Source organism: Saccostrea cucullata, unplaced genomic scaffold, assembly GCF_032062105.1.
Source record: "Saccostrea cucullata isolate Sc308-1 unplaced genomic scaffold, CSIRO_AGI_Scuc_v1 ctg595, whole genome shotgun sequence".
NCBI classification, from domain to species: Eukaryota; Metazoa; Mollusca; class Bivalvia; order Ostreida; family Ostreidae; genus Saccostrea; species Saccostrea cuccullata.
In genome coordinates this window covers 380,308-395,835 of record NW_026931109.1, presented here as the reverse complement: position 1 = coordinate 395,835, position 15,528 = coordinate 380,308, and the positions used below count along the sequence as shown (strand labels likewise).

The 15,528-nt window shown below is 31.7% G+C and overlaps 2 protein-coding genes and 1 long non-coding RNA gene across 3 annotated transcripts; 1 reads left to right on the top strand and 2 right to left on the bottom strand.

Annotated features, from left to right (window-relative positions):
- Positions 1-616: 616 nt before the first annotated feature.
- Positions 617-4,906, bottom strand: LOC134231446 (uncharacterized). Its single transcript, XM_062713409.1, has 4 exons — positions 4,782-4,906; positions 3,399-3,468; positions 1,549-1,697; positions 617-1,043 (listed from the first exon to the last, which is right to left on the bottom strand). Exons 1-4 carry the CDS (start codon positions 4,828-4,830, stop codon positions 901-903), a joined length of 411 nt encoding a protein of 136 aa, XP_062569393.1. The 5' UTR covers positions 4,831-4,906; the 3' UTR covers positions 617-900.
- Positions 4,907-7,853: 2,947 nt separating this feature from the next.
- On the bottom strand, positions 7,854-15,003 carry LOC134231445 (uncharacterized). Its single transcript, XM_062713408.1, has 4 exons — positions 14,883-15,003; positions 9,836-9,914; positions 9,385-9,554; positions 7,854-8,439 (listed from the first exon to the last, which is right to left on the bottom strand). The coding sequence occupies exons 1-4, from the start codon at positions 14,932-14,934 to the stop codon at positions 8,333-8,335; spliced, it is 408 nt and encodes a 135-aa protein (XP_062569392.1). The 5' UTR covers positions 14,935-15,003; the 3' UTR covers positions 7,854-8,332.
- LOC134231444 (uncharacterized) lies at positions 11,522-13,514 on the top strand. The gene is made up of 3 exons (XR_009984557.1): positions 11,522-11,560; positions 11,883-12,046; positions 13,271-13,514. It is a non-coding gene; the product is annotated as an uncharacterized LOC134231444 (long non-coding RNA).
- Positions 15,004-15,528: the final 525 nt, after the last annotated feature.

Here is a 15,528-nt window from a genome sequence, read left to right as displayed (position 1 = left end):
TACGCGTGTCACGGCAGATGTTGGCAAAATAAAGACCCCTCATTGCTCAATGGCCCAGAGTGCCGAGTAAAGGTCAAAATTTGAAGACCTTCACTGGAACATGTATATGGTGGCGTCTCTATATGAGTGAAATATTATCGAATTGGACGTCACGGGTAAATCAACCAAAGGTCGGAAAGACAACCTCGAATGTATTAACATCACCGGATGTTAAAAAAATTATACATACCCTGTTTATTCAGATATAGGATAGACGGAGTTGGAAATCTCGTTTATATTAAACCTTAGGTAATATCATTACTTGAATAAAGTTGTACTCCATATTCCACAGATAAAATGTTTCCATGAATTTATTTCACAGATCGTGAAGAGGGGGTTGTTATGGCGTCTACGTGGGTCGCGGAAATCGCGGATATTTCTTGCATGCAATACTAGTAATAGCTGGTTTATAGTACATTCATCTTTTCATTAATAAATCGTAAGAGTACGTAGTAGTATTTTATGGTGTAAAAATAGATGTTAAGAATTTTATCCTTTTATATCTCTTTCGCTCGACAAAACTAGCCATTTTTAGAGAAAAAAACAATTTCATTTTTATTGCAAAAAAATCCTGTTTATTATTTTTTTTTACTGTGGACTTTTATTAAGAGTGTTCAATCCAAATAGATTTAAAAGTTTAACAAATTGTCACCCCGACTACATGTATGTATGATGTCGATGTAAGTATAATGTCAAATGGATAAAATGATGTTGAATGCACACAAGTATTTTTATCATATAGCGTCAGTCACAATAAAACTAGTAATGTATGAAGTATGTTTTAGAAACCATCTTTCCAATTTACATTATAGCTACTTTCGTCAGGTCAACTACAATCATTCTCCTTAAGTTTACTCTTTCCTATGGCTGGAATGTTCCCGCTGGATATCCTAGAGCACCAGAATTATTGGATGGGATCCGCCCAGATCTCGTCACTTGTTCCTGTCGACTTCCATATTGTGTCGGTCCCATCATGATATAGGGATTCTGAGTGGCATGATTACCTGCAAGAGAATTTTTTGTGCTTTGACTTGTGATTGGGTGAAAATTAGGTGTAGGATGGTTTTTTTTTTTTGTTTTTTTTGTTTTTTTTTTTTTTTTTTTTTTTTGTTAAAATAGAAAATTGGACAAAGAAGAAAATATTAATACGTATTATTCTTATAGGGAAAAACGTTTTACGTGAAGAAGTTTTTTTTTCTCATAGACAAAAGATCTAGATCCCTATAAAGCCTTTATTCACATATTAGCAATCAATGTCCTATCGGATTTACCTTGATAAAGATCATAATATACAAATTGGACATTATCATTAATATCGAATCCATTCTCATTATATATGTTTAAACTTTCAATGTATTCATAAAGAATTGCAAGATCTATTTGTTCATGAAGAGCCATTTAAGAAAATGACCACCTAAATTAAAAATTCAAAAGTTGTTTTAGATAGGAAAACTTCAAATGCATTTCTATCTTTTTTAACAAATAATAGCCGTTATACACTTATTCTACCTGTTCTTGGGACTACTACAGCATTAATTGTTCTGTTAGATTGATCTTGATTTTTCTTCATGGCGCAGCAACACCATACAATAACGCCGACAATTACACCGACCCCAAACATTGATCCATAACAGATACTAAGCTTCGTATAGATTTCTCTAAATATAAAAAAAATAGTTCGAGTGTCATATTTCTTTTTCTCATTTCTCATTTTGCATTTTATTTTTACCATTAATTGTAGATTGTCATTCTTGTAATTCTATTCTCAAACAAATAGTGAAAAAGAAACAAAAAGTGAAATTGTTTGATTAATTCATTATAATCTAGTGACTTCAAATTTAATGGTATTCGATTATTTTTCCAAATATGACGAAGGGAAAATATTCATCTCCTATTCTTGACCTACCAGTCTTCCGAGCTGAATGTGCGTATAGAATTATATGTGTCCTGATTTTCAGTAACGAAGGCTGTTTAATAAATAATGTCACCGGTGCTCGGTAAGAAACAAAAAATGCTTTTCTATGATTTAGTCTTAATGATTTCACTTAAATATTCTCTTTTAATAAACCTCATATCCGTAGCATTTTTATTCAAATTTCTATTCGTGTTTAGAACATATTTTTGAGTATAACCATTCGTATACTGGAACAAAGCAAATCCTATGATTTTCTGGACTTTTTTCTCAAAGGTGTTTTAATTCTTAGTTTGAGAAATGAAGCAAATCAAAGGTTAAAAGTTCTGGCGAATATTTCTGGTATGGCAGAACATTAACTTTCTGTTTTATCCCAAAAACTCTTGAAGGCATGTGGGTTTGGACGCTGTCATGAAAAAATTAAATGTAATATATTCCTCATTTTGGTCCCTTCCTCTCACAAACCTTTCGATTTTTGGCAACAATTTTGCTTTCTAGACTCCATAAATTAAACGTGAACACCAAGACCACTTATATTTAGGAAATTAGCATATAAAACTATTTTTGTGCTCTTAGAATTCTTTGCTTTTCTCATGAATTTGCTGTTTTGTCAAATACATCTTATTGTAAATTTGTTTTGAAGGTTTTAAGCAAAATGGATTCAAGTTTCATTCTGTAATTTCAAACGTGGATAAGTATGATACATCATTTTTTGATTTTTAAAAATAATTGTTTAGATATTCCTTCACACTGTCGTTTTCACTCACTTTTTAAGATATAGGGGGATCTCTGAGTATTTAACTTTTTTACTATAAAATATTTTTTAAAACAGTGTGATCTACCCCCAAAAAATGATGTCTATCAAATTCGCTACGTGTCTTAAAGCCACTCTGATATAATCAGTGATAACTTATTGAATTTTCGCATACTTGTATATAAAGTGATTGTTGCATATCCTTGTCGCCAAGGACGGTACCCAGTTTGATGCCCTTTATATCATTTTTGTTCATTGAAATCCACCTGCTCATGTGTCTGTAAAACAGATTGCTATAAATTTCACATATTTCGGTTAATATTTCTTTGGGATTCTTAACAAGTTTTACAACAGCTTTAACGAAGCATTTAATTTCACTCTAGTTAACTGATTCTTTACCATTCATTTTTATGCAATACCTCGAATAGCTCTTATTTTCCAGCTTCCCACAATGAAAATATGTGTTGAAAAGTGGTCACATAAACTGTTAGCAATTCATTAAAGATTCAATAATGAGAGAAAGTCAAGCTTGATGTCGTATGATTTCTATGTCATTATTTATTATTTATAACAGCCCTCGTAAACGATTATTCAATGCAATCCTAAAATCAAACAAGCCTTCATACTTAAAAAGAATATATAAGCAGCCTTTTAATTTGACCGAGAGCTGATATGTTATAGCAATTCCATTACCTTTTGTAGCTGCAGTCACGAATGTTATTATATCCATCAAAGTAGTAATAACATGAACATCCAACGTTTTCTGAAAGACAATGGGTACATTGCATTATATCTCATTTCATGTCCAAAGTATATGTTATGATAAAATGTATTAGCTACTCTTGTAAGGATTGTCGTTTATAACTTGAAAATGCTTTGCAAAATTGATTCTTTTAGTTTAATAGAAGTCTTATTTTTGTATTAATATAAAGCAAAATTTATTCCAAATCTTGTACATGTATATGTGAGGAAGATGCAATATATCCTTATCATCTACAAATATAGTTTTTATTTCTCATCCCATATCATGCTCTCCGTGAGCAATTTCTAAAATAATTTAAGTTATTGACAAACACGTTCATGAAACAGGAATATAAACAGTCTCGTCCTATATATGGTTGATTGTTTGATGTTGAACGTCCCTCTCGAGCATTGTTCAGTCATCTGGAGACGCTACCACTTGCCGGTGGAGTGTTGCAAATTGTGATCTATTCTAGGCACTCAGAGCCATTACGCAGTGAGGGATCTGATTCTGTAAGCACCTACTGCAATAAGGGGCCTAGGTCTATCAGTCTCGTCCCAAGGACTAGTCCCCATGTCCCACTGGGATTCGAAACTGCGATATGAGGATCAACTTCTTAATTCGCGGACGTCCATCCGTGTCCTTTGGTTGAAACAATGACAATGTCAGTCAATGCAATCTATCATTAAGTCAAATGCTGACGGATGTTCATATTTCATACTTATTGTTGGCCCATTATTTACACACTGAATTGTCGGTAGATTTATCCGTTCGTTCCCGATCTTGACAACGAGCTCAAGGTGGGCGTGAATGGTAGGCAGTGGATACTCACTCCTTTAAGTCCCCTGATTCCAACTCTGATGTTTTAGAGCTCCTTGTTCGCTTTGCTTCTGATTTGTATTATTCAAATGGACTTTTGAGCTTAAATAATGTCTTTCGTTATCTCCTTATATTTCATTGCAGTGAAATTGAAAAATCGGATACAGGTACGTGGATATATTTTTAAAATAATATGTTAACTTTGTTAAAATTTAACAAATTCGTAGTTATGTTTTTTCCGTTTTTGGTTAAAGTTACAGTAATTTTGAAATATCTAAGTCTAACAATGTATGTATGCTCCTATTACCTGGCTTCAGGTTTTTAAGATAACTTTACATCAACATTGTCATTTTCATAACTAAAGCTTCTGAATCTTTTTAACTATTTTTTTTTTAAATGTGTGAGTTTTTTTCTTTCAACGGAGGGAAATTGAAAAATACAAAGGTACTTTTGAGAAATAATCAGTGTTTACTTTTAAAGACAAACTGACTGTCAGTAACTCAACATATACTCACTGTATACTGTAGTAAAAATCAAAATACTTAGTATCGATGTAAATTCCATTGCGTTTTGCACTAAGTGATGCGTACAAAAAAATTTCGCCTTAAATGCACTTATCGAATAAATAACTGTCTTGCGCTAACTTTTATATATTGTGGCAACTTTTCGCATAATCTACACGGAAGAAGAGAAAGCTTGTTAATATTACGTAAGTATTTTGATTAAAAGAACCTTAGTTCGAAACGATTCATTTTAAAAAGTTTTTTTTATTTGAACGATTTACATTTATAAAGATTAATAAGACAGTGGTTGGTGATAACATTGTGTGAATGTGCGTTTCACCATTTAAATCGATAATGAATTTAAATAAAGCTTGGGAAAAGATAACGAAAAGTGTACAATCTCACAGATCCAGAAAGCAAATTGAAACTTATTTCTCATGTAAATTCTGCCGAGGAGTTGAATATGAAGTGGAAGACCAGAATGGACTACATATTTTAGATATATTTTAAAGTATCGCTTTAGTCAATTCAAAGCAAAATGTAAACGTTAACAATCTATCTTTACGTTTTCAGATATGCGAAAATGACGATTGATTTTTAACGTCCTACTCGAGAATTTTCAACGCTTGCCGAATGAGAGCTGCAAAATTTGTCCTTTACTCGACACTTAGGGCCATTGAGCAGGGAGGGGTCTTTTTCGTACCAGCACCTAATGCTACACGGGACCTTGGTTTACATAGTCTCATTCGTAGAAACCGTCTCCACGTCCCACAGTGGGCGAAAGTGACGAAAGAGTAAAAACGCAACCCAGAAATATGTTATGGGTTCATCTATAAAAAAAAATAGAAAAATACAAACTTTTTGTAATGGTCACAACAACTTCAAGAAGAAGGATATAGAGATAACGAACAGTATCCAATATCAAAGTCAATCAAACAATACAAAATAGGAGCAGAGCAAACACGGACCTCCGTAACATCAGAGGTGGGATCAGGTGCCATGGAGAAGTGAGCATCCCCTGTTGACCGGTCACACCAGCCGTGTGCTCCTTGTCATGATCGAGAAATAACGGGAAAAAAACCTTCGTCTCGTCAATTCAGTGTTTAAATAATGAACTTACAATTTAATTCAATATCTTGTAATCCACGTAATTTACTCACGTTTCACTTTCATAACATGATATTATTTGGAATCGCTTTTAGTTATTTTTAAAAGGTTTAACATTCCGGTCAGAGGAAATAAATTTGATTTACCGAACATTTACTGGATTCCAAATTTATTTTCAAAAACTCCAGCAAAGATATGTTGTACTGTCTATTAAATGTTCTACCAAGTTATCTTTTTTTTACTTCTCTTCAAAATATAAACTGTTGTAAAAGCTTAACTTTAGACGTGCTGCTTGTGTCTCAGCATATTTAACAAGAGTGGTGTAAATCAAATTGATATTTTTAAAACCATCCAAATATTTCTTTCCATTTTTTAAATCTCAAAATATTTCAAACACCAATAGTAAGAACGCATAATATGATATATCTATGCAGATAGTGTAGTTTGGGATCTTATTGTACATTAAGATATGGGCATTGGGAAAATGTATATTTATTTGGGGAACGAAAATCACATAAGCGCTCATTTTCCGCTACTGCTCTAGCAGTACGTTTGTGTTTTGATACAAATAAAGCATATTTGTCATCTACAGTTAAAATTGCTTAATATTTTTATCGATGTTTAAAATAATTTTGTTTTAATTGCACAGATAAGTTGTCTAGTTAAACAAATGCAAAGATGTAGATGTGTCCGGTATTAATTTAATTAATCATCAGGTAATACTGAGTAGAAGCTATCTTGATTTTTCTTTTCTTTTCTTTTTTTTTTATATCCAAATATACACTGATCGAAGTCAGTAACCGTGGTGGATAAATTGAAGTTGCGATAATTACATACACAAAAAAATATATGTATCGATTGTGCTTTATATTTGGATGTCTTAAATAACTAGATTTTTGAGATCAACAAAATATCCACTTATTGATACATGTAATTTGACATTTATGCAGGAACAAAAAACTTTCACATATACTAAGTATGTCCCATTACGAATATCGTAAGACGTAACCATTTCATCGAAAATGTGGAGAGGACTGCAATACTGCTTGCAACCACGTCAACACAAGCAAAAAGGAAACGAGTAAAAAGTCAACTGTATGATTACCTTTTACTTTAATGTAAAAAAATTAATACAATTCCATTTAAGCGTAGCAAGTACTCTAAAATGGAAATGTGCAAAGAACAAGGTTCACTTTTGCCGAACTTTGTCCTGTGAATTTCTGAAAAACTGCAACTGTATAGTTTTAGTTAACAGTGCATTGAATATCACTTAGATCGTTGGTGATTCTGTATCTATCAAAAATGACGTAATTTTCTGACTAGTCAATGTATTATGACGACACAAAATGCGTCCATTTCCTCATAATCTGAAAAAGTCTACCAAGACAGCAAATTTTTAAAGCTATTTTTCGATATTTATTACAGACCGCAACCTCTGATCTAAAATATGCAACTAGTAAATGATAGAACTGTTTCTGATGATTAAGGTCAAGATCTAGTAAATGAAAGGTGCCTACAGATTTATCAAACTTGAGAAATAAATTCCTTTATTAAAGCTTTACAACTTTAGCTTGGTCAAATAAGGTGTTTCGGGGCATGATTTGTAGGTAAAAAAGATGAAAAACTGTACTTTAAACTGTCATTTTCAATGAAAAATTAAGAAAACCAGTCATGAATATGGGAGTTTTTTTCGTATTCGGCAAAGGAAATGTATCCAGATTGCCTACAGTCTCACAGAAAACAGTAATTAGTATGTTCATGGCCTCTTCTTTAAATCAATATCAAATTTAATATAGGTATCCGGTTTACTTTCCATATGATTTCAAATTGAATGACATGAAAATATCCTATTTTCTACATAATTCTGCTAAAGCCGTAAAGTACGGGAAAAAGAAAGTTGAAATTGATTATGACGTCATAATGGATCTAGCACCAAAAAATTAGTCTCAAGTTATTTACTAGATCTTGACCTTAAAAGACATATTTTATTTTTTAGATCAGAGAGTGCGGTCATATTATTTTTCTTCACTGAAAGTACTCAATTATACCTGTTTACCTAAAAATTTAAGAACATTGTAATTTCATAAAGCCAGTTCTCCAAGGTCTGGATTTGTAGGAGAAATTTTTTATTGAATATGAAAGTTTCCATTTTATTTTAATGCTTCAAATGGCAAATCAAGTGTTGATCAATCAAGCGGTATATCTACAGGACCATTTTATGCATAAAGTGAACCGACCTCTTGTCCAAAAAAAAAATTGCAAAAAAAAAATAAATAATCCATTTTTTTTTTCAGCGATTATTAATTACGTATATCATTTATAAATTTAAGAACTTTAAATGCATATACGAATAGGGCAAAAATACAAAAGATAATTTAAATCCATCTTTTTAAAAAAAAAACAATAGGTATTAAAACACGAAGTTAAAAATTGCAGCAAGCAAATTATAGTATTTATCACTGATCATATCCGGTGTGCATGCGCAATGTATGGGAGCCACCATGAGATGCCATTTGGTAATTTTGTTGATTTGGATTCTGCATCACTTGATTTGAAAATTCGCCTGTAATGGTAAAAAAAAGGTGTGTTATGTACTTTGTTCTTGCAGGATGTTAAAATTAATCTTTTGTTTAATTATTCAATACTATTATCGCTTTCATGCTCATCTAATACTGGTATTCTTATCGCTCATCTACTTGGACACGGGCATTGCATTCATAGTAAAATAGGAACAAATAGAGCTTAAATGTTGAGCTTTACATTTATTTTTCTCGGTTTCATATTATTATATATGTTAGACTCAGAAGTCCGATTGTCTCGTCAAACTCTGATGGTCTTTGCCAAACCCCGATGGTTTGTTGCCCGTACGAACGCCAAAGTCCGATAGCTCGTTTCCTATGAGACGAGCTGCGCTATTCAAGTGCGATGATCTGACACGCCAAAGTCCGATGGTGAGGAGAAACAATTAACGTTTATGACGCCACAATATTCCGACGTCAATCTCGGATGCCGTTGTCCTGTATTCAAAAGCCATCATTTCTGAATTCGTCCTCCCATTCAATTTAAATGATATTGCTTGCACCTCCCAGATATATATAAGGATTAGTTCTCGCTGGCCACTCGACTGATATGGTTTAGTTCTTGCTTTGCACCAACCCGAGAGACATAGAGATAGTCCTCGCACACTAGTCAAGAAATTAGGGTTAGTCTCGCATCCACCAAAGATATCTTGGTTTAGTTGCTACACACGTTTTGAACAATGAAGGTTAGTTTCGCACCTATCTGAGAAATTTTAGGGTTAGTTTTCGCATAATGATATTTATTTTCATTATAAATTTTAAGACCTTGGCCTGGTTGGTACAGTAGTACTAGGACGTCATAAACGTTAAATGTTTTCTGCACCTATCAGGCATGTCAGACCGTCGAGGATTGGCGCAAACCTTCGGACTTTGGCGTGACCTTCGGACTTTGGAGATCCATCGCACTTTGAAGTCCTACATATATATACCTGTTCCACCAGATACCACGCTAACATTGGATGGATTCTGGATTGTTCCGGGTGTCTTTGAACCTTCGGAACTCTTCCTGATTCTCCAACAACAGAATGCAATACAGTAAATGATGAGGGCGAGGCATGTAAGAGAACCAATCACCGCCCCCGCTATTGCACCCGCTGACCTTGAGATGTAATTAATGAAAAAGACTATTTTGATATTTTTAAAATAAAACGTAGGGTATTTATAAGACCAATTAATTTGCATTTTCAATATAGGAGATGTAATGTTTCTATGCAGTTAGGTACTGTATCATCTTTAGTTTTCGATATAGATATTGCAAAACCATGCTTTCCTGGTATTAATAATGTTTGATTCCTTATTGTTTCTCCCGGGGAATCAGATATAGAAATGGGAGGATTTTAAAGGGGGTATAGTATAACGAATGAGTTGTAAAAATCTTACAAGCTGTAGTACTCATGACAGGTATAGATTTGTGTTCCGCTACCAGAAAATGTGTAAGTACACGCTGCATCGGCATTACCTACAAACATAGAAATGGAAAAATATATTTTCCATTAAAAAGATATTTTTTATGAAACTTAATGAAGATTCAAATTCTAGTTCACATTAATGTGTACAAGTACAAATATAGCTCCAAGCACCATATTATTATTATGATTTAACCCCTTCACTTCCGTACCGGTCAAATTGACCGGTGGCGCGTTAAAACAGGACTTCGCGAAAATAAGATCTCCGTATATAATTTATGGTAGCATGAAGGTATATAAGCTATATATCATCTTTTTGGAAATTTTCTCTACTTTTTAAATATCTAAAAAGATTATATCTTGATTGCCGGTATTTAATCGATTTTACGTTGTAAAGACAAACGAGACTGTTTGAAAATTGCGTAATTTTCCAAAGCGATTGCCGATTTTCCAGACGATTGACAATTTTTTTCCTGATTAACTTTATAAGAAAGCATGGTATATTCTTAAAGCATATTTTCTCTACTTTTAAAATATGTTAAAATTATTGTTATTACGTTAAGGTATATTTTAAAAACAAGACTTTTCTTGCACTTGTGTGTTTTTTATCGATTTTATTCGTAATATTTAAACAAAGCTCAGTTTTACGTTTATTTCTGTGTTGAAATAGGGAAAACAAAATAAAGCTGGGAAAACTAGAGAAAATTTCCTTTCCAACAAGCCCTTATAGGCCTTCTTACGCTCAATATTTTCTTAATTACGATAATTTGAATTTGTGACCTTCGTATAGTTTTTATGGAAAAATCGGTCAATATTTACATGTAACGTCAAGGTCGATATTGTTGCGTCTTACTCGAAACAACAAATTCTTTTATAAGACTTTTTTGACCATTTAAATATATTTTTTACTAAAATAAATGCATAATACAAAAAAAAAAATAGATTTCAAAAAACAAATATATACTTTCGTCCTGCCTTTTGTGAAGTGAATGTTGATTTATTCATCTACATGTAATGATGTACATGTACACATATTTCTTGAAGTGATATACAATATATGATAAAAATTGTAGATTTCCAAAACGTCGATCTTTACTAAAAAAAAATCAATCAGATTTTTAATATTGTTGTATCTTTTTATACTGTATACCTATTAATTTGCAATTTAATTAGATCTATATTTAACAATACAAAAACTCGCATTTATAAATAAATACGACTCATCACTGTATGAGTTGATACGATGAAATAACCACGTGTTTCCGCTATGGTAGCTGTAAACAAAAACATGATCCGAAATTCTGAACGTCAATTTTCATGATTATTTCACGACGAAGATGCTCACATCAATGAATCAAATAATACGGACATGCCTTTGGTATTAGCAGGTAAGAATACGTTTATATTGACTGAAAAGTTTTAAGTTTAAAACGCATTAGTTCACGTTCAAAAGAAAACTAAACGTACACATGTACTAGTTAGATCTTTATGTTTCAGTGTGCGTATTTCGTATCGTTCAGCCAATGGATAGTTGTTTTCAGTATGTATGTACCAGTGTGTACATGTATCACTTTCACATTGAATTTTTAGGGTGCTTTCACCATATACAACAATACTTTCATCTGTGAATACCCACTTTCTAAGCCCACCATGAACTACGTACGAAGGTCAATTAATATGTAAGGACACCAATAAACAGGTAAATTTTTGTTTTGGTATTGGAAATTTCTGTATTTCTAAAATTTCAAAAAATAAAGATTAATTTCAATTGTGTCATTCTCATGATTAAGATAATGCATGCATACAAGTTTATAAACATTTGATTTATATTTTGAAAAAAAAGTGTTTGAAACACATAATACTTATGATGTTTGATTAATCATACAGACACATTATTTAAATATGTAATATGTATCTGAATGAATGCCGAGATATAGAACAAGCTGTTTTTATAGACAGCTGCTGTATTTCCAATCTGCATAAAGTATGTGGTTAGAATTTCAATTTTCTCAATTTTTCAGACACTTTCCAATTATGGTAGATCATATACATGGGTGGTCAAACTCACTGGATGGTTTATCAACACTCCCATGCTCACGAACAGCCTTGCCCCAGGAATTTTGCCCTGAAGTAACATTTGCAGTCTATTGTCTCCTTTCTTTTTACAACCCTGGCAGCCATGCAGGTATGAAATCTATGAAAGCCATGAAGGGACATAGAATTTTTAAAATTTATGAAAGTAAACCGAGTTCTTGATTTATACAATCCGTTTTCTGGATTGACAATCTGTTATAACAAATTGCCAATTCATTCTCGCAGATTATCAATTCGTTCCCTCAAATTACAGAATCCGTTATCTCAGATTGTATAATTCATTCTCTTAGTTTAAATGATTCATTCCTTCGGAATGTAAACCCTTCACATGATTTCGTTTAAATTAGTTATCTGTACATATCGGATATGGTAATACATGTTTAAAAAATAGAATATTGTAGTATTTTACATCCTAACTTTTATTACATATTACAGTCCAAAATGAGAAAATTACATGATTGAAAATTTCCAAATTCATGTGCTAGTACTGATATTTGTACAACTAAAAATCTTTTCGTGTTACTTATATATTAGAATAATTGAAAGTCCTAGTTGTAAAAGTGAATATGGGTCCTGTGTAATCATAATATTTCTAAAATAAATATACGTTGAATTAGTTATGAGAGAGGTTGGAAACTACTGGTTGCTGAAACAAAATAAATAGAACGCACTTATTGATTAAAATGGTTGGATGTATCTGTACATATATGTAATGAAATTTAAGAGCACAGATTTCCAAAATCATAAGACTGACGTTGTAACAAATCGAGATGTCGAATTATCAATCTGTGAAAACAAATTACCGGTATGTAATTGGAGATATCAAATTATGAATCAAGGGGGCGAATTAGTAATCCTTAAGATCGGATTGTGTAATTCGAGATCTCATATTATAAATCGAGGGAACAGTTTAGTAATCCATGGGATTGGATTGTCTAATACGATTCGATATCATTTTTTACTTTTTTGAAAAATTTATGTGTCCCTTCCTGGCTTTCGTAGCAATCTAATGCCAGATTTTTTTAACATATTGCGATAGCGTAAACAGAGGTCTGGCTTTAGTCAGATTGCCATATATGCTATTTGTTTTAGTTCAGTAATTTTACAATGATGGTTTACTACAAGGTTGTTGAATTATCAGTCCTGATACATTGACTTAACAATATCATTTAACTACTTGGATCACATAATAAATACAATTTTAATTTTGAAAGGAAAATCAAATAAATGTAGTAATTTTAGCATTCTTAATTTTATTTATGAATATAAATTTATATACACAATGACATGTATCTGTTTCAAAATACTTTTACAGGATAGAAGCTGATCACTTGTACTTGACAGCAAATAGTAATGCCTTGGACAAGTCAAAGAATTTCCTCCAGTCTTACAGAGAAATGACAGTTGATAAAAGAATGGTGGACACAAAGTAAAAGTGCTCTTCAATATTTTGTTGAAGATTTCAGTCTGATTTGGGATTCATCTTGCAATATTTCTGAATTTATATATTTGGATATAAGCGTCAAATTTTCAACTTATTGACTAAACAGTTTGGCGTTAAATATTGCCAATGCTATCTATTATTATTATTTCCTCCAAGATAACATGTCAAGTCTTTAATGTACCCCTTAAGCTCTGTTATACCAGAAAAATCTTGTAATGAAATCATTTAGTTTTTTTTTCTTGTTAAATTAAATCCATGAAAATAAAGATTATTTTTAATGGCATCAAGTGAATGGGTTTCTTGTTTAACAAAAAGATAGTATACATGTTTTGCTAGGGCTTTGTAAGAAGCAGACCAGAATTCTTTGCTTGCAAATTTTGTCATTCGCCATTTTTATTACGTAAACTATTAGATGATTTATCCATGTTTGAAGCATTTCAAAATTGATATTTACTTACGGTTTAAAGCAGAATTCTGTACTGATATGACCTTGACCCCCCAAAGAACAAGAGTGTCAAGGTCAATTTTTAATACAAAAATGTTCTTTCATCTTTATGGCCCATATCTTACAAACAATATCATGAAATATACAAAAAGTGTCTAGAATGTGTCCAGAATGTGAAATAACAAACATGTATATAGCCAAAAACTTTAAAATGATGTTGCTTAGCAACCACTTAAGGGTCATTAAGCAGATATTTGAAATAAAATGATGCATGGATATTGCTGTTTTGATCCCTTCTTGAGAGTATATTCAGAATTTTCCATTTCAGCATCCATTGTGTAAAATTATGGCAAGAATATTGAAAAGTGTTGAAAAAAATTGATGAAACCTTTGCACTTATTTGACCTTTGACCTCCTAAAAGTAGTTCTAATGAGGTCAAACTTTAAGACAATTTATCTGTTGTATGTCCCTTGTAATTTTATGACCTCTTATCTAACTTTTACATGTGCTGGGATGCATAAATGTGTCTAGGATTAGTAAAAAATGAAAATTTCTGCCCGAAAATTAAAGAATTCTGCGTTGCTTAGCAACCCCTTTTAAGTAGTTATATGCAGAATTGAAAAAAAAGTTTATGTGTTTCGTGTAGTACAGTATAATGCACTTTTGTGGGTATATCCCAAATTTCCTATTTCAACATACATCATACTTAATATTTAGCTTAAAGATGAAAAAGTATCAAAAAATTCCATAAAATTTTGCACTTAATTGACCTTTGACCTCAATTTTTACTAATAAGGTCAGTGGTTGAGTAACGAAACACTCATAAAAAAATCATCTGTAAGAAATTTCCTACAAAATGGTATGCATTATGCCTAGCTTTCCCCTTGGATAAAAAAGTTAGTAATAATTTAATAATGCCATGTCAAAAGGCCTCCAAAATCACGTAAAATGCGCCGGAAGAGAAAGGGTTAATCATATTGCAAGCTTAAGATATAACAGGTCTCTTTTGAAGAAATAAATTACTAATTGTTAAATACCTATTATGTATACAATAATCCCAAACATGCACAAAATGTTCCTCGCAGCCATTTTTGAAATTATCTCAAATTAGAATTCTCTCCTTTGTGTTTATGGCTAAATAAACAGTTTAATTAGGGCATTTGATTTAAAAACAATGGTAAACGTTTACGTTTAGAGTCCTAATGAATGGTTTTTAAATTGTTTTGAAAAGATTTGCGATAAATCAACTAAGATAAACAGTTCTATTTATGTTATTTAACAATGTTCTTCCTTGTAAAACATTACAATACACACTGTACTGTAGAATCACGTTTGCAAGCATTTAATGTACATTCATTGATATTTTTACCTACGTTTTGTTCAATTTAGGGTAATATACTATATATTTTTCCCTTTAAAAATATGCGTGGATTTATATCATAGACTCTTAATTTTAAAAACACTTTAACCAAAAAAAAAATACTAAATTATTTAGGCTAATTAGCGCGTGCACAAATTATAATATAAATGCATTCTTCAAAAATTGCATACATACCTTCTTTTTCCATTTTTGTTTTTTATTTTAATGCGGATACCTTTTCCATTTTTACTGCAGAATATGAACACGAAGTAATAAACATTTAAGGAATGAATCTTATTTTAAATTTTGTTATAAGAAATAGC

What these genes read in the sequence shown, in the direction of transcription:
- LOC134231446 (XM_062713409.1), bottom strand. Translation starts at nt 4,830, where the DNA reads ATGGAATTTACATCGATACTAAGTATTTTGATTTTTACTACAGTATAC. An exon ending in CGTGACTGCAGCTACAAAAG is followed by an intron (nt 1,698 to 3,398) that starts GTAATGGAATTG and finishes TTTTATATTTAG; the next exon opens with AGAAATCTATACGAAGCTTA. An exon ending in TGTAGTAGTCCCAAGAACAG is followed by an intron (nt 1,044 to 1,548) that starts GTAGAATAAGTG and finishes ATTCTCTTGCAG; the next exon opens with GTAATCATGCCACTCAGAAT.
- LOC134231445 (XM_062713408.1), bottom strand. Translation starts at nt 14,934, where the DNA reads ATGGCTGCGAGGAACATTTTGTGCATGTTTGGGATTATTGTATACATA. An exon ending in TGTCATGAGTACTACAGCTT is followed by an intron (nt 9,555 to 9,835) that starts GTAAGATTTTTA and finishes TTACATCTCAAG; the next exon opens with GTCAGCGGGTGCAATAGCGG. An exon ending in CGTGGTATCTGGTGGAACAG is followed by an intron (nt 8,440 to 9,384) that starts GTATATATATGT and finishes TTACCATTACAG; the next exon opens with GCGAATTTTCAAATCAAGTG.